Source organism: Diabrotica virgifera, chromosome 6 (assembly GCF_917563875.1).
Source record: "Diabrotica virgifera virgifera chromosome 6, PGI_DIABVI_V3a".
NCBI lineage: Eukaryota > Metazoa > Arthropoda > Insecta > Coleoptera > Chrysomelidae > Diabrotica > Diabrotica virgifera.
In genome coordinates this window covers 144,301,572-144,322,162 of record NC_065448.1, presented here as the reverse complement: position 1 = coordinate 144,322,162, position 20,591 = coordinate 144,301,572, and the positions used below count along the sequence as shown (strand labels likewise).

Sequence of the window (20,591 nt, the reverse complement as noted above, 5' to 3'; positions counted from 1 at the left end):
CGTATTGAAGCTTTAGGCTGGAATCACAGGACAAGTCTGTCAGTTGTTCTTCTTCCTCTGTTGAAAGTGTCGATAACGTGGATAACTGGACGGGGTTTCTGACCCAGTCATATTACTCCAGATCTTCTGGAAAATATTTCTCAAAGTGTTCGCTCAATGATAACAAGTGTTGTGTAAACATATTTTTTAAAGAGGGATCGAGGTTTTCTATCGAGTTTTTTTGTAGAATACCTTGTAAAGCAGGGACACAGTCAATTTCTTGATCTTCTAATTTTCTCTTCCATAAGAGCAACTTATTCTGAAACCCAGTAATTTTATCTGCCAATTGCAGGATATGATTATTGTAATAATAGTTATTTATGTACCAAGTCAGTAAAGTTACTCTTTATCGAACGAGTCTTGATATTACGAGAAGAGCGAGCGTAGCGAGCGAGGCGAGTAACAGACGAGTTCGATAAACAGTCTTTACTGACGTGGTGCATACAAAATTTTATCGCCAACATAATTTGATTGGAAATCAACTTGGAATTTGCATTCCGATGATTCGCACCTTAAAGTTGTCTACGTAAGAGTTTGGGCTTTGTTTATTTAAAAATAATATAAAATTTATAAAATAAATTGAATAAAAATCTGTCGTTTATTTAACTTCTTTAAAATCTCATTATAACACTACACATTTTTTTTAATTTGATTATCTTCATTATTTCATAAAATTAATCATCTTTAATTTTAATAATCCCTGAATGAAAAACTGGAAAATGAAGTACTGAAAGCCTGGCAGCTTGCATAATGCCAAAATATATTTTATCTCAATTTCACTTTCTGCAATAATTTGATATTGGTTTTAACACTTACTTGCAATTTACAATTTAAGAACTTTTTAAATTTTAGACGTCATAATATTTTCATGACAGTGATGACAGATAACTTTTGTAAGAGGGCCGCTTTCGATTTTTAATCGATAGTTATCAATATTGAATAATTACTAAATTGGTAAAGCTTTTGACATAAATTTAATTGATAACAACGCAAATTGTGTACAATATTTTTAATAAAGTAAATAAATTTTAAGTTCACTCAAATTCTCGCCATTCGATTACTGCCATCGACCACTTACATTCAATCTCGGTTAATTTGATTAATCGCGGCACATACAGTAAAATTCTTTTTTCAGTACAATAAAGTGTTACTTTACTGCCGCAAATGAGGCAAATGAGTACAATAATGAATGTCTTTAGTGACGGTTGGCAATACATATATTTTCTCTATTATAAGTCCGCTCTGTCACGCGACGCCCCTGGGATAACTCGGCGACGCCCCAGGGCGTCGCGACGCACAGTTTGGGAAGCCCTGCTATATAGGTATTCGTTTCTTACTGGTATACACATTTTTTCGCACTTTTTTTTTCAATGATTTCAAGGTTTTCTTTAGGAATATTTTAAAGAGGGTAGAGAATGTGGAGCAGCCCTGTAGTGTTCCCTTTTTCGTTTTAACTATATTGCATATTATACTGCTAGTTTTGATAGCTACTTTTTTATTTTTGTATAGTGCTTTTATTGCCTTTATTGGTTTTCGTGGAACTTCAATGTCTTCCATTGCTTCCTATAGCTTGGTTCTAGATATTGAGTCATAGGCCTTTTTAATATCTAGAAAAGCCAGATGGACGGATCTATTTTTGGCCAGTATTTTTTCCATTAGTTGTTCGACCGTGTAAATATGATCTTCTCCAATTTACTTCTCTATATTATTCTATGTATTTCTAATTTTTCCCATATGGTTTTTCCATATAGCTTGCCCATAGACGATATAATGCTGATTCCTCGACAGTTTTCGTAGTTTTTCTATTTGCTTTCTATAAGAAACGGAAATTTAGGTGTTCCTTCTTAAAAAGTCCGTACATAAGATTGATGTTAACCTTGCATAGATATATGAGGGGGAAATATTTAACATTCTGCCTTATTAAAATAATGCTTTATTCAAGAATTGCATGAAATAACGAATTGCGTCCACTTGTCACGTGATGTTTCATTGTTTGATAACATAATTTTAATACCAGGTATACTCCATTGTTCGAAATGTTATCATTTAAACTAAGAACGACTTTTTGACAAACACGCCAGATAATCCAGATGTTACCAACATGTATGAAATATTCTACCATATAAAATTCAGAACTTTATATCGCCAATTTAAATAAAACCAAGGAAAACATGCTAAAAGGCACTGTATCAATTTCTACCGTACACAAAACAAGTAAGAAGGTGGCAGGTGTGCGTGCAGTGGAGCGCTGAGAAGTTGATTAAAATAGGAATATCAATCGTAGGAAAAAGGATTTTCAACTATTGTAACAAATCGTAGCATAAGTATAACAAATGTAGTGTCAACGTTGTCCTGGGTCGATATTTTCATTAGTTTCATATGAATGCAAAAAACGACAATACCTCAGTTCTTTATTAACAGCGCAGGCCCAAAATTTTGGGCCAATGCTTTTTAAATGCATTTATTTTTTTCGAATCCTGAGAAGTCTAGTATTCGGAATTCAGGTACCAATAATTTTTATGTATATTTTACGCTCAAACTCTGAATTCGGACAATGTAAGAAAGTTTTACTCACTTCGCGATATGGACAACGTGAATTACCCACGATGCGGAGTGAGCGTTTCATTCGGACATTGGCCGAAGCGAAATACCCAGAACGTGTTGTGGGTAAAAAAAATACTCAATTGCCGAAATAAACACGTTCACCAGAGATTGAGCAAAACCATAAATCATAATACCCATAACCCGACGTGGGTAATCTATATTATTTACGTCGGGTTGTGGTTATTTCTAGTTTACGCAAACGCTAAAATCCATTTCTCACGGTTCAGTGTGTACACTAGACAAATAGAAGAAGTGTTCTCTAAGCTTGAAAAAATTTTAATGAAGAAGATAACGAAGAAATAAATGCTGTTGATGAAGATGCTTTGGAGATTTTAACAAGGACTGTAGAAAACAATAACCACGTAGAAAAAAACTATGTCCAGAGATAACCTAACACTCTGTGACATTGATTGTGACAAAGCAAATAGTTGTTTTGAATGTGGTCGGCACATCCATGATGAAGTTTCAAAGAACGAAGACTTAGACTTACCCATGTGCATTCTAAGCTCAAGAAAATCTGCCGTAGACACAACACGAGAAAACTGTGTAACAGCATTAAAAAGTCAGGTAGCCAAAATGTTAAAGCCTATTGAAATAAAATTAACCCCCGTTTCAGTCGGCGATAACGATTTCGTCCAAACAAGGTTTCTTCAGATGCGGATGCAAGAAGAACTGTTCGGACAAATCTTGCAAATGTTTTAAATCAAACATAAAATGTACCTAATTCGTAATTCTAAATGTCACGGTCAGGGTAGCACTTCTTGTACTAACAAGTAAGTGATTATTTTCTGAAAAGAACTGCAATAAACATTGAAAGTGGTACAAGTACTAAAAAGATTCATATAAAAGACGTACCTATATAGGCAAACGTTTAATAATTTTGTTCTATTTTCAAAAATATCATACTTGTTGTACATTATAGGGGAGTGCATAGGTATATATTTTCACTTCGGAAAAAATCAAACAAGATAGCACTTTTTGTCATTGCATTAAGAAATGTTTAATAAACAACATATCAAAAAGTTCTACTCGAGAAGTGGGTGCTTCATTTTTTATTACACAAATAAATTGCGATAGGTATTATATGTTTTTTAAATAATTCCGAAAATATAAACTTTAGAAAAAAACTGATTTAAGCAGTAAAAAATTAAGAAAAGGTTACAAAAAGAAAACTTATTTATATAAAGATTTTTCTAAAATTAAATCTGTAGCTTCTATAATTTTTTATTTATAACGCTAAAGTCACCCTTCTCACAAACATTGGCGCACTGTAAACTAGCGTTAGGAGAAGTGCACGGTTGAGTTATTTTCATATAATTCTTTAACTAATGGATCAAATGAAATTTTACAAATTGGACATGAAAGAAGAATAATTCAGCTGTCTTATGGTTATAATAAAAAAAATAAAATTTATGGGCATAAGTACGGTGTGGGCGGAAATTAAGACTTCCATGAATTTTGTTTAAAAATGATTTAAAAATGTGTAACTAATACAATTTTTCTTATAAAACTCTCAATTTTGCACAACTTACCTTCAAACATCTTACTAAACGATGTTTCATTCAAAAAAAATCTCAATTTAATTGAAATGATACGACTTCTCAAAAAATGTAATTTTTGAAAACTTCGTAGTTTTACAGAATTACCACCAATTTAAGCCGGTATTACTCAAGTTTGAACAGATCTATTACAATTTTATAGGTGCTTTTTTAAATTTTAGGAGTTAATCTTTAAAATGCTCTAAACTGTTTTACCTTGGCAATAAAATAGAATATACCTTTTTGAGAAAATTAAGAAAGATAATAAAAATGTAATACAAAAACCGAAATTACCAGCTAAAAAAAAAATGTTTAAACAAAGTGATCAAAACTTTTTTCTGTAAAACTTACCTAAAATACATAAAATTTTTTATTATCAGTTTTACGAAAAAAATTAATCTTTATAAAATACTCTGCATCATATATAATCTATGATGCAACCATCAAATATCAAATTTTTTTAATTTTATACGAGGTATGTCAAAAATATGAATTTCACTCAAGAGTAAAGTACTTTTATATTCCACAATATAGAAAATTGTTATTAAAAAAAGTTGTTTTCAATTAAAAAATATGTTTCAGTGTTCAATTAAATCCTTCTAATTAAAATATTGTGAATAATAAATGCACTTAAATCTTAAGAAAAATTCATATTTTTCACATACCTCGTATAAAATTAAAAAAGTTTGATATCTGATGGTTGCATCTTAGAATTTAGGCCAGGTAGAGCATTTTATAAAGAATAACTTGTTTTCGTAAAATTGATAATAAAATATTTATCATACCTAATTTTAATAAAATGATAATGGATATCCGTAATCTGAGAAAAATTGAATTTTTTTTTGTCGATTAGAATGATGTAATTGTATATTAAAAAATAGTTTATAATTTCACACAACTTTTCCTAATAGCATTTTTTGATATTCTGGAATATAAAGGTACTCTCTTTAACGGAATTCATATTTTTGACATAAGTCGTATAATATTGATAAACTTTGATATCTGATGGTGGAGTTTTAGATTTTTGACTATCCAGAGCATTTTATGAAGAATAATATTTTTTCGTAAAATTGATAATAAATAGAAACATATTTGATCAAAATAACATGATGAATTCAACTATATTTTTAAAATTATTTATACAAAAAAATTGTTATTGTTTAAACAATTAATAAACAATGAGCGGCCAAATCTGCGAGTAGAACTTTTTACGTTAATATGTATATAAACTAGCAAAAAAAGTTTTAGAAAAATATAAGCTTATTTGAATTTTTCCGAAACAATGAATGTTTTCGTTCTAATTGCACTCCCCTATTAGTGTTTAGTTTATTTAATTCAAATACATAATTGGAATTTCAAGGAAGATTGATTTTATTTTATTTGTTATTGGGAGTGTTTGGAGGCTTTTTGACGTTTGAGCAAATTACAGATACCCACAACCCGACGTGGGTAAAATAAATTACCCACGTCGGGTTATGGGTATTATCGTTTTGCTCAATCTCCGGTGAGCGTTTTTATTTCGGCAATTTAGTACTTTTGACTACCCACAACGCGTTCTGGGTATTCAGTTTCGGCCAATGTCCGAATAAAATGCTCACTTCGCGACGTGGATAATTCACGTTGTCCACATCGCGAAGTGAGTAAAAATTTCGGACATTGTCCGAATTCGGAGTTTGAGTGTAACATATTATGTAAACTACTTCTTTGCGTATTGGATGATTTTTATTTTTGATAATTTTCTTCTTTTAGATGATAAAAACTGTGTTGGAGATTCAGGAAGTGGTTTACTTGCATTCAAGAACAATAAGGCAACATTAAAGGGACTCGTTGTCTTAGGACCAAAGCTGCAAAATAAGGAAGTTTGTGATGCGAAGACCAATGTAGTAATTCTCGATATCGCAGATTATCTACCCTGGATTTACAATATTGTTTTTTAAGACCATTTACTACAAAGCATCTTTTAATTTTTGTGTAGTTGTATAACGTTATAATATTATAGTTTGACAAATAAATTCATTTCAATTTTAATCTGAATTTTCATTTTGTATTTATTATTATAATTAGAGTTCTAGGCGAGAACGCTTTTGATTCTGTAGAGTTTGAAACTGTATTATGGTTTAATTTTTAACCAAGAGGAGTAAACAAAAAAGACGGATTCACATCCAAGAACGTCACTAGAAAAGTCACCAAAATACATCTTCTTTTTTCGTTGATTATGTCGGCTCTCAATCTACAGGGTGATTGATTAGTAGGGTAAAGCTCAATAGCTCCGCCATAGTAATAGATAGCAATAAAAGTTGATAACAAAAATTTTAGCCACGTTTGAGCTTCACATTACAAAATTAGTTAGAATGTTACAGGGTGTTCAATAACACAGTGGCAGACCAAACTTATGTCTATTTTTAATAGAACACCCTATATTTTCTTTTAAATTCGAAATCCTGTAAACTTCTCCATCACAGAATATAAAGGTTTGTTATGTTATACAGGGTATTTACAAAGTTATAACCAATTTTATATGAAAATCGTAACAAATTCAACTCCCTGTATAAATAAAAATAAGCAAAACAACAATAGTTTTAATGCCATATTTTTTAACGTATTGTCAAAATTTTCAAGAATGGTCGATATTGCTAATTTTCTTTATATCAAATACAGGGTGAGTCAAAACGCAAGTAGATTATTTTCTCAGTAATTTTAAATGGAACACCCTGTATTTTATATCACTATTGAAAAGTACCATTACCGTACTTTAATTTTTAGATAACATTCCCTATGTCTAAATTTATTAGTTTTCGAGATATTTTCATTTTTCAATGGACCAGTAGCGTGGCCACCCAAATCACCAGAATTTAATAAACTGGACTGATTTTTTTGGGGTTACGTTAATAATGAAGTTTATAAAATACCTCCAACAACAAGGGATGAGATGAAAAATAGAATACAAAGTGTATTTCGATGTGTTAATTTACAAATGCTCCGTAGAGTAAGTAGCTCATTCAATGATCGTTTTTAGGCGTACATAAATGTGTTAGGAGATAATTTTGAACATCTTATGTAATTAAGTATTAAAAATATTTTATTAAAAGTAGCTTCTAATTTTTTCAAACATGTTTTTTGCAAAATGTATTACTGATAAATTATGTTTCGTTCTTTATTTGTTACATTGTTACATTTACATAAAAAAGTAGTGTTTAATTGTCTTCACAAAATATTGTATTTTGTGTTTGTGGGTTTTTTTGTAAAATTTATTACTAATTTTTTTGGTTTGTTTGTTGCATTTACATAAAAAGATAGTTTTTAATTGTTTCAAAAATGTTGAATGTAGTGGTTGTGTTTTTGTTTGTAAAATGTATTTCTAATAAATTATTTTTATTTCTTTATTTGCTACAGTGTTACATTGATTACCGGATTGATAATCGGTAATCTTCAATTGCCAATTCAGTCATGGCTTACTTAAAATTTAGATAAATTTAAACACCTAAAATAATTTGCTCTGAAAAATGAAAATATCTCGTAAACTAATAAATTTGGGCATAGAGAATGTTACATAAAAATAAAAATACGTTAATGTTACTTTTCAATAATGATATAAAATACAGGGTGTTCCATTTAACATTACTGAGAAAATAATGTACTTGCGTTTTGACTCACCCTGTATTTGATATAAAGAAAATTAGCAATATCAATAATTCTTAAAAATTTTGACAATAAATAAAAAACTATGGCATTAATAAACCATTGCTGTTGTGCTTATTTTTATTTATACAGGGAGTTGAACTTGTTACGATATTCATACAAAATTAGTTATAACTTTGTAAATACCCTGTATAACATTACAAACATTTATATTTTTGTGATGGAGAAGTTAACAGGATTTCGAATATAAAATAAAGGGTGTTCCTTTTAAAAAACATAAGTTAGGTCTGCCACTGTGTTATCGAACACCGTTTAACATTTTAACTAATTTTGTAATATGAAGCTCAAAGGTGGCTAAAATTTTTGTTATTAACTTTTATTGCTATCTATTACTATAGCGGAGCTATTAAGCTTTACCCTACTAATCAATCACCCTGTATATATACGGCTATCCATCAATATTATAATATATTAATAAGTCGCTAAGAAGTTCTAAAAACAATTGCTTTTTATATAAAAGCAGACTAAAAATCTTAAAATTAAAGGAATAACACAGCAAACACAAAAAATCGCCGATGTAACTTATTTAACCTATGATATGCTAAAAGTGTCAAAATTTTAAAAATGTCATTAGTGTCAAAATTTTATAACAGTGGAGTAAACTAGTCTGCGGTTTAACCAATTACAAACAAGTATTACAGAGCGGTAAATTTGAATAACTCCTCTTGGTTTAAAAACAAACTATAGAAGCCCTAAAGCAAAGCCGAATAGATTACAGGTACACGTCACTATTCAAAAACATCTATGAGAACGCTACATCAAGTATACGACTACAAGAAGACACAGAAAAATTCAGATTGAGTCGAGGAGTAAGACAAGGAGACAATAGTTGCGCTCGCGGGTACAGTGGACAAATTGTCGCCGACAATTTCTAACCCTACTTAATATAAATAATACCGTTAATAGATAAATATACAAGGTATATTTACTTTTAATTAATATTAATAACTATCTATTAAATTATACTAGGTAAACATACCTTCTATATTTATCTATTAACGATATTATTTATAACATTTTAAAGTGCGCATGCGTTTTGCTGCCAATTTGTCGCCGACTAGTCGCCGACAGGCACCCGCGAACGCACTTATTTCACCTAAATTGTTCACGGTAGCTCTAGAGTCAATATTTTTAAGAACACTATATTGCACGATAAGGGCATCAATATAGGTGGAGAGAGAAAATCATCTGAGGTTTACGGATGATTGTATTAATCGCAGATATCATAGAGGATGTAGTTTCTATGATACACTCGCTTAAAACTCTGTCTGAAACAGCAGGATTAAAAATTAACTTTGAGAAAATTATACTTATGATAAACTCTTAATGAGTGAAAATATAACTATTGACAATACAACAAACAGACACTTACAAATATCTGGGACACGAGATCAAAATAAGCACAAGCAGAGACAATCAAACACATCAAGTCAAAGTCAAGTCATTTATTGATTACATGCGACATTATACAAAGTACATGTATTAGACAAGTCAAAGTTACAGACATACATCTTAAAAGTATATAAATTAATAAATACGATAAAATATACTCAAAAGTTAAAAGTTATTTTTAGAATATGGCTCTAGCTCACAAATGTATTGATGTACACACCTCCTAAAGTTTGGCTAATATAAATTCATTCGTACATCTATTGGTAATTTGTTAAAGAAACTTATGGCTGCATAACGTGTGCTACCTTCCAACAAAACAGAACGATGTTGTGGAAGCATTAAGTGATTGTCTCTGAATCTTGTAGAATAAACATTGTTAAATTGAAATTTATTAAATTCATAAATTTTGCAATGTAAATACATTATACACGAAAATATATACAGACCAGGAATTGTAAGAATATTGTTTTGTCTAAAGATGCCTCTACAAGAATCTCTAAATTTCGTTTTATACATAATCCTAATAGCTATTTTCTGAAGTACGAATATCTACTCTAATTCAGAGGTACAACCCCAGACTTGAATGCCATATTTGGCTATTGAGTTAAAATGGGCAAAACTCCAAAGTAATATTGATGTATTAAAGAGACGTGAAAGAATTCTCAATGCATAACATGCGCTACTTAATCTGGATTTCAAATTAGAAATGTGGTTTGACCATTTACAATTACTGTCTAAAAGGACCCCCAGCAACTTCGTGCAGTCTGTTTTATCTATTGCTGCTTGTATAGTGGCTTGATGGTTTAATAATTTATTTGACGTTAAAATCATATACTTTGATTTCTCTTGGCAACTCAGCACTTGGCAAACTAAGCCATATTCTAAAAGTTCAATTCCCATGTGTCTCAATTGAAACCAATGTGTTTTGCCTGTACAAACTTATGGAGCAGAGACCTTAACACTGACGCAAAAATCCGCTAATAAACTCAGTTACACAAAGAGCCACGGAACGTGCAATGCTGAATATGAGCCTTCGAGACCACATAACAAACCAACAAATCAGGCAAAGATCAGGAGTTCAAAACGTCATCGAAAGAACTACGACACTTAAATGGAACTGGACAGGGCACTTAGCTAGAATACAAAATGGATGGTGGATACGACGATTCATAGAATGGACGCCCAGAAACTCTAAAAGAAGCCGATGGACCGACGACATAAAAAGAGTAGTAGTAAACAAGAGTGTTGAGAACACTGGAAAGAACTGAGGGATGCCCATGTCCAGAAGTGGACGCGATTGGCTGATTGATGGTGAGAGCCCTGGACAAAATCAATGCACCGTTTAATTAAACAATGAATTTATAAAAAATCAATGGGAAAATCCCAATAGTTTAATTATAATAGGGTTGGTCTGTGCCCATTGAATTGGCAAGTACCTAGCATCTTCGAGCAGGGAACCATGGCACCCTTTTAGCATGTGTTCCACTTTATCCATTAACATCGACTTGTAGTCATAACATTTTAACATATTACATTATGTAAACCATATATGATGATGTTAACACTATTTACAGTGTGCTAGTTTCAAAATACTCGGCAGGATGCACTGAAGATGTTCTGTTTAGAACGAAAACGTTCTGCAATCGATGACATTTTATAGTTTTAAATAAACGATTTTATACCAGAATACATCTCGAAGTTTTTACTTCTGTATTGGTTTTTTGAATGAATTTATAATTAAACTAAGAGGATTTAAAATTATTCACTCTGGATTAATAAAATTGATTTTTAAAACAATTTATTACAAAACATATTTTAATTTTTATGTAATTGTCTAACTCAATAATATTACAATTTGACAAACAAAATCATTTAAATTTTGATATGAATTTTCATTTTGTATTTTTAATATTCTAATTTTTAGAGCAATGGACAAAATCAATACACCATTTAATTAAACAATTCATTTTTTTAACCTTCCGCAACTAACCATATGGCATATAGTTAGACCCAAAACCAGACATCCAAAGTGAAAGTTATCCTCCAACACCAAATTGTTCTATATGGTCCACATAACGTTCGGAAAAAGTCACACCATTTTGAGCGTCGGGTTTGGGGGGGGGGGGGGAGAGGGGGGAGAAGTCGGTAAATTAGTAGTTTTTTTTTAAGTTTTTCGTCAATATTTCTAAAACTATGCTTTATCGTAAGGAATGTCTGTAACTCTGGAACCGTTGATTTTGTAACAATTATGTATAGAACATATTTTGTTTTAAATTTCATGCAAAACATTTTTGTATATAACATTGTTTACGCTAAAGAACAGTTTTAGAAATATTGATGAAACACTTAAAAAAACTACTAATTTACCGGCTTCTCTCCCATCTCCCTCCCAAACCGGACGCTCAAAATGGTGTAACTTTTTACTGAACAATATGTGGACCATATAGAACATTTTGGTGTTGGAGGAAAACTTTTACTTTGGATGTTTTGGTTAGGCCTTTTTTTGGACCAGTTATACTATACTACTACCTCCGTAACTTTGGAACCATTCATTTTAGAAAGATTATGCATAGGACCTTTTTTATTTCAAATTTAATGTAGAATAATTTTGTATAGAAGGTTGTTCATGCTAAACCGCATAGTTTTAGAAATATTGGCGAAAAACTTAAAAAACTACGAATTACCGATTTCTCCCCCCTCTCCCCCCAAACCCGACGCTCAAAATGGTGTGACTTTTTTCTGGACATTGTGTGGACCATATAGAACAGTTTGGTGTTAAAGGATAACTTTCACTTTTGATGTCTGGGTTATGCCACCTTTTGGATCAACTATACTATTCTAATAGGTTTTCTGAACATTAGCTAACATCAGTGTCAGAGACCGACATAAATTTTTTTTCCATTGACACACTTTCAAGGATAGGATTGTGTTTACTCCTTGAAGGGGTGAAATTAAACAAAAATGATACCTACCTATTTTTAATTTATTAAGCCTCTTAAACATTAGCAAAATACCAAAGAAACGAAAACTTCTGGAGTTATTAGCAGAAAACTTATTAAATTAAAAACATTGATTTTTTCGATATAAAACTAACACTTTCGATAGAGAATAAATCGAAAACTATCAATTTTATCAAAAAAATATATAGAACGTTTTTTGCTTAGAATAAATGTTTTTACCAATTTTTGTGATTAAAATATAATAACAAATTTCTACCCCCGAGATGGGGTGGCAACCACCCCCATGGTAAAAGAGCCTTTCGGCATGATATAGATTTTGATCCTTGAACTATCCACTATTTATTCTCAAATTTTCAAGCAAATCGATCCATTCTGTAAAAATTGCGAGGTTTTGTCTTATTTTAAGCTTCATTACTTGGACTATAAAAATAAACAGGACAAGTATTATACATAGTTTACATATATTTATTGAAAACTTGTTTTTTTTTAGACAACAAAACAAAAAAAATGAGCTTTCAAAATTACATCAATGATTTTAATTACCTGTAATTAAAATATATATATCTACTTTTCTATAACATAGATAATAATATGGTGCACCAATGAGCACAGATATGGTGCATAATTTTTGGTGGGAATACCAAAGTTCCCACCAAAAATTTTACACTGTTCAATCTCGGCTTCGTCTTTTTTGTAGTAGTTTAAATGTATTGGGTTAAAATCTCAATATTTTGGATGTTTTCATTTTTGAGAATATTTTCTTAACCGATGTTGTTATGGCTTCTGTTATTTTGTTGGGTAGTCCATTTACATCTATTTGTTTCATTGTCTCTGTTGCTCTTAGTTTCGTGCTTACCTATTTTGGTATTCAGTTTTTGGATAATGACTTGTTAATTAATTGGGTATTGTTCTTATTTGATAAGTTTGTTTGGTTCTTCTCTCGTCTGTATTTTAATATTCGCTCTAAATAATCTCTGGCTACTTTCAGTATAATATTATTTTAGTACTGTCACCGCAGTGCATATGTTTTTTTTTCCATTCAAATCTCCTATGACTATTACGAAGTGTCATTTTTGTTATTATCTTGCTGTGGTCAAATCTTATTAAACTGATTCAGCTTCCTTTGACTTGATTATCTTTATAGTTCAGGGCGCATCGGTTTTAAGATATACGTTGAGAGGTGACTAGTATTTTTTTGAAGAAATTGCTTAGAATTAACTCGTATAATAATAATTGAATTATCCTCCTACTCAAAAAGGTTCGGAACATTGTTTAAGTAATCAAAATGTCAAAAAATGAAGGAAAAATTCGATTTTTTTCTTCGTTTTTTGATTATAATTTTTAAAGTGTTCACTTCCGACAAAAGTTGCACTGACATAAAAGTTGCGCAGGTAATTAAATGTAGAAGTATATATACAATATATACAATATAGAATACCACTTCTATATATACAATATAGAAGTGGTTAAAAATTTTAGAGATTGTCATGAGATAGCAATAAATTTGAAAAAAAAAACATAAAAAACAAGTATTCTCATTTTACGTTTTTTAACCCCTTATACTACACTTAGGACCTTCATGTTTTACCCAGAAAAACTTTATGATGTAATAAAACAATTCTTTAAATTTCATTAAATTCGGTTCAACAGATATTGTAAAATAAATTTTGAAATCCAGCTTTCGCAAAAAAAATGAATTTTTTCAAAAGGTTGCAGGATTGAAAATAGAGCAGACAGCAAGTTGAAATTTTTTTAGATAGAGAAGAATACTGTACCTTTCATATGCAATTTGCAAAATTAAAATCGATTAACTACCACGGCGTCAGGAATTTTATTAAATAAACATTAATTTTTGGGACTACTCGCAGGACAGCGGTGTTTGATTTACACAAGTTGATTTCCACCTAAAATTTCTTTAAATTTTTATCTAATATATTATTTTCTTACTTTATATTTTGTTGTATTTTAATATTTTAATTCCACAAAAATCAAACTAATTTGATTATTGTTTGTAAAATATTATTTAAACAATTGCATATGTTGTAAAATAATAAACTTTTATTCTCTAAGGTAAAATATGTGAACAAAGAAAGTGTTTGCTAAAAAAGTGTTATTTCGAAGGACAGAGTATGTGTTTTAATTTTGCAATTAACAAATTTATTTATTTTTATCGAAATGTACTAAAAATTAACATTTATCAGTCATTATCAAGGGTCATTGGAATGGCCAATCAGAGCAAACTATCCGTAGTCCTGCGCGTAGCACCAAAAATTAATGTTTAGTTAAAAAAATTCCTGACGCCGGGGTAGTTAACTGATTTTAATTTTGTAAATTGCAAATGAAAGGTATTCTTCTATATGCAAAAAAACTCAACTTGCTCTTTGCTTTATTTTCAGTCCTGCAACATTTTGAAAAAATTATTTTTTGCGAAACCTGGATTGCAAAATTTATTTTGCAAAACTTATTGAACCTATCTTATTGAAATTCACAGTATTGTTTTATTATATCATAAAGTTTTTCTGGTAAAAATATCAAGATCCTAAGTGTAGCATAAATGGTTGAAAAAGGTAAAATGCGAATACTTGTTTTTTATGGTTTTTCGCAATTATTGCTATTTTTAAAATTTGTATTTAATCCTATATTGTAGTAAAGTTAATTACGCCACTTCTATGTCAGTGCAACTTTTCTCGGAAATGAATACTTTTAAAGATATAATAAAAAAAAAATGAAGAAAAAAATCGACTTTTTTCTTCATTTTTTGACATTTTGATTATTTAAACAATGTTTCGGACCTATTATTTGAGTTATTTTCAAGCAATTTCTGCAAAAAAATGTGAGTCAACTCTCAACTTCCAAATGAACTAATATTTTTACAGATGCACCCTGGTCTATTAAGCTATATCTCCCTTTCAAAGTGATGACAAAATATATGCTCGAATCTTGATTCTTGATTCTATAAGCGCAACTCGGACCTTTAATGCCTCTTTGTTACAAAAACAAACACAAGTGAAAAGGAAGAAAGCAAGCAAAATTAATTCATGTTCAGCGCAGCCTATTAATGAAAATCTCAAAATTCGATTGCTGATTCTATAAGGGCAACCAATTCAGTCCTTCAATGAATCTTTGTCGATAGTACAGAAACAGAAACACAAACAAGAAAAAAAAAGAATGTGTGTACTTTGTACGCACATAAGAAGTTATACTTCTATTATATGATTTCAACGAAATCAATATACTTTAAACAGTTTCTCAACTACTTTCCAAAAATTTTTATTAAAACAATACCAAAAATTAAAAAAAAAAAGAATAAAACACACACAAACACATTGAAAAATGCCACAAATGATTTCTGAACAATAATTGTTGCCAAAAATTTTAATTAAATACGTATTTTCTGAAAAAAACTATATAATAATATACTTACAATCATAAAATCTGTAAAAAAATTAAAAAATGATATAACTTGCATTGGGCTTGAACCTACTTCTCGTGTATCCCGCCGTACGAGAGTCGAAGCGATTTCAAACTGCACCACCTTCGCGTATATGTCATGTGGGAATATACACAAACTGAACAACTTTTTGATATTTTGTTTATATGAATTTTTATTAGTTTGATTTTTGTCGAATTAAAATACAACAATATATAGAGTAAGAAAACGATACATTAGATGAAAATTTGTAGAAAGTTTGTTCGTTATCAGATTATGTAAATTAAAGCATTGCCTACTAGGGGTATAGCATAGCAAGTACTAGGTAAGTACATTATTTTTTTTTACATTTTCCAAATAGGTATGAAGATAATTTTTTTATTGGAATACAACTGAAACATTTAGAATTACGTACCTGTGACTTTTCAAAACTATTTAAAAAGTTACTATAATAATTATAAATTTGATTTTATTTCTGTCCTCACAACAATAAAAACTAATATATTATACATTTTTGTTTACGGATAACCTCCATATTGAACAATTATTGACAGATCATTTCAACACCCAATCAGAGCCCGTATAGAGACTAATACCAAACTGTCAGTGTGCGCATGCGCGCAGATCAATATAAATTCACCCTCAATCTCAATCGCGCCTAAAGAAGACTTCAAAAACAAGTAAAATCAATGCAACTGAGCTGCAAAACTATATGAAAATATTTAAATGAGAAAATGATGACCACTTTGTGAAATATTATGAAACCTTCATTTTTTTAAGGATTAAATGTGAAAAAGGAGCCCACAACTGAAAATTCAACAGATCAGCCAATTTCCTGTAGGCGATCTGACTACAGTGGGAATTGGATCGTAGATTATTACGAATAGTTAGAGTAGGAAGACACTGGCAAAGTTTATGTTGACATTTAAGTATATTCTCACTGAAATAGTCTGTAATTTCGGGAAAACTATTCCACGAAACTTAGACTAAAGCAGTTCTGACGATAGTTTAATAGACTTTCCAAAGTTTCTTACATGTGTAATAAAGATTTAAATATTGTTTTAAGACCACTTAACAGTAATGGAGAACGTAAAAAGTTTCTAACGTATGAAAAGTTTAGCCTGGAGCATAGAAAGAAGTGGAATTTCATTAGAACTTAATTATTTTTATGCTAAAACTCAACTAAATTTAATAAATTGAAATAATAAATTTACAGGGATCAGTTTAATCTTAATCCTGAAAATTAAATTTAGTATTTTAGTCCAGGAATAAATATATAGAAAACTACCCCTGACAATTGAAAAAAATATATAGTATTCCCAGAATATAATAAGAATAAATTATACAATAGTAATACATTAAGATTAAAGCATGTAATGAAATACTATACAGGGACGGATAAAATTATGTACATAATAAATTCATGTTTTAGAAAATGGGCGATTTTGGAGACAAATTCCAAAATAGGTCGATTTTTATTTTTAAGTTACGATTTTTGGCATATATATCATACTATTCATTATCGATTACGTGATCAGGCCCAGATGGATAACGCCACTAGTATAATACATAGGGGTGTGCACAAGACAGTTAATCAATACTAGTTTATTATCAAGTATATTCAAATGGGAAATAAGCCACAATTTTACCTAAAAATGATTTTATTAACGTTTCGACGCTTAAGTCGGGTGTCGTTGTCAAAATACAAAATAATACTAAATAAACAAAAATGTTGTTGCTTAGTAAAAAATTCTTCTAATAATTTATTTAATCTGACTCATTTATATCGGCAATTCAGACACGTATTATACATTTTAAAGTAGACGACTTTAAAATGATATTGCCAATATTGATGAGTTGCGTTCCTGGGACGACTTTACTAAAAGATAGTTCATTCGATTACATGAAATCAATCCCAACTCAAGAATATCCGCCACAAAAAATCATAGCATGTGATCTGTCTTTAAAAAGACAACCAAATGCAACGGTGGCACTGAAATTCTCGCGTTAGAGATTCCACAGTAAATCACGAGGGAACACCAGGAAAAACCTCGTGATACTATCCCGACATCGTAAGTATTTGGGTTTACATTTAGTTTACTCTCAAAACTAATACCAAATTCTGACTTGATATTTTAAATTTTAAATAATAATAAAATACTAAATATGTACTAACTCGATATGTTACTGATTTACTAATTGTGGTATTTTCTTTCTATTGACTTCCTCCTTTAATATGGGTAACCACATCCTACTGCATTCTACCGAGGAATTTGCGGCACAATTGGTTTCATTTAGCATAATTAGAGCCGCTTCTTTGATTTTTCTCTTTTTACTATCTGCTTCTTTTAGGATTATGCTTGAATCTCTCCACTGAACTCTATGTTCATTATCCCATGCGTGTTGACATATTTGAGATCTATCAAATTCTCTATTTTTTATATAAGACTGATGTTCATTTACTCTAACGTCTAATGGTCTTGGCGTTTCACCTATATAAAATTGTTCGCATTCACAAGGTATTTTATAAATACAATTCTTTGTTCTTTCTTGTTCACTGTTCGGTTTAGTTTTAGATAGAATAGATCTCAATGTGTTTGTTGTTTTGAATGTTGTTGATATGTTGAATTTATTTCCTATTGTTTTAAGTTTCTCGGATAGTCCTTTTACATATGGTATTGATATTTTCCTCGTACTATTTCTTGTGAATGTTGTAGGATCCCGTTCTAAGTTGTTCTGTTCCATTCCATACTAGTTTATTGTTTTGATCATTTATATATAAAAGTAATTATGGATTTAAATTTATAGTTTGGTGGTAATCACTTTAGATGAAGGTGAAGGACCAGAAATACTAAAATCCGAAATACTACATGTTATAAAATTGGCAAAAAACAAGAAAGCCGTTGGTCCCGACAACATACCTACAGAAATGTTAAAGCTCATAAATGAGGAACACATTGGAATACTAGTCAAACTTTTCAATGATGTTTATTCGACTGGTGATATCCCTGAAGATTGGTTAAGAAGTCCGAATTCATAACCCTACCAAAAAAACAACGTCCGAAAAACTGTAGCGATTATAAAACGATCAGCCTTATGAGCCACACTTTGAAAATCTTTCTACGTATCATCCACAGTAGAATCAGAGATAAATGTGAAGAAGACCAGGATGAAACACAATTTGGCTTCAGAAATGGACTGAGAACCCGGGACGCACTCTTTGCACTAAATGTGTTATTGCAAAAATGCCGAGATCAAAGGAAAGACGTCTTTGCTGTATTTTTTGACTATGAGAAGGCCTTTGATAGAGTACAACATCACAAATTAATTAAAATATTAAAGGATAAAGGAGTTGATAGTCAAGATGTACGAATCATAGAAAAATTATACTGGCGTCAAACAGCGACAGCTTGCATAAATGGAAAATGAACAGAAATATGCAAAATACAAAGAGGTGTCAGACAGGGTTGTATACTGTCCCCACTTTTATTCAATTTATATTCAGATAGAATATTTAAGGAAGCGCTGCATAGTTTGGAATGGGGTGTGAAATATAATGAAATTCTGATAAATACAATCAGATATGCAGACGATACAGTTATTTTAAGTGATAATATGAATGGATTACAACACCTTTTAAATGCCATTGACACAGTGGGAAAAGAGTTTGGCCTAAATATAAACTGTTCAAAAACAAAATACATGGTATTTAGCCGTTTGTCCCATCAAGATTCACGGTTATATGTTGATGGTCATATAATTCAAAGAGAATATAATGAGATGGTCATATAATTCAGTTTTAAATATCTTGGTTGCCATATTACTGAACAACTAGATCCAGATAAAGAGATAAAATGTAGAATCGAGATAGCCCGCACGACATTTTTAAAAATGAGGTCATTCTTCTGTAATGATACCTTGCAACTTCAACTTCGAAAGCGCATGATTAAATGCTACATTATTTGGTCAGTCCTCTTGTATGGTGTCGAAGCATGGACATTAAAAATATTCACCATTAACCGTTTGAAGGCCTTTGAAATGTGGCTGCACAGACGTATACTGAAAATACCATGGAGGGCTATGCTGACAAATGTGGCAGTCCTTACGAGAGCAAATGCACCCGCGAGCTGCTTGATAACATCAAATATAGAAAGATGGCCTATTTTGGACACGTAGTAAGGGGAGACCGGTATAATATTCTTCAATTTATGGGTAAAATCGAAGGACGCAGAGGAATTGGTAGAAAGCAGGCCTCTTGGTTGAAGAATATCCGGGAGTGGATAGGAATAAAGAAAGCAGAACACCTATTTAGAATAGCTCGAGACAGAGACAGTTTCGCCATGTTAATCGCCAACGTCAAGGGGACTTGATAGGGCACGTTAAAAAGAAGAAGGTTTTAAAGTCACTCAAAATGCAACGCCTGATTACACGAGCGATTCGTCTAAAGCAGGAAACCCATTATGAACGCCCGGCTGGGCACAGGACATGCTGGCACGTCCAAAAAGCCATTTGTAACGGCCGGCAAGGCACGGCATCGGAAAAATGATCATTTGCCATGGATAGATTTTTTTGCCTCTACCTCGTGAAATGAAGACAAATGATCATTTGCCTTTACCTCGTCGGAAGAAGAGGTTATAAGTGAAATTTGTGCTGAGATTGAAATAGACGAAAATGCAAAATTACCTAATTACCTAAGATTATTACTTATTAGATTATTACCTAATTCATGTATGTAAATACTATTTACTTACTATTATTATACCGTACTATTATTATACCGATATAAAATCGGTTGTCAAATCACTTAGTAATTAATTTTTAAAATGAGAGGTGCAACGTGGATATCACGTTATGTGATTTCCACATTGCATCTCCCATTTTAAAAATTAATTGCTCAGTCATTTGAAAACCGATTTTAAAAAAATTTAT

At 30.8% G+C, this 20,591-nt stretch overlaps 1 protein-coding gene across 1 annotated transcript in view; it reads left to right on the top strand.

Moving 5' to 3' along the window:
* The window catches only part of LOC114336204 (vitamin K-dependent protein C), a 283,411-nt gene extending 277,202 nt beyond the window's left edge, over window positions 1-6,209 (top strand). Inside the window, exon 6 of the mRNA XM_028286535.2 lies at window positions 5,931-6,209. Within this exon, the coding sequence (XP_028142336.2) occupies window positions 5,931-6,118 (188 nt within the window). The 3' untranslated portion in view covers window positions 6,119-6,209. The remainder of the gene's footprint in view (window positions 1-5,930) is intronic.
* The last annotated feature ends 14,382 nt before the right edge of the window (window positions 6,210-20,591 follow it).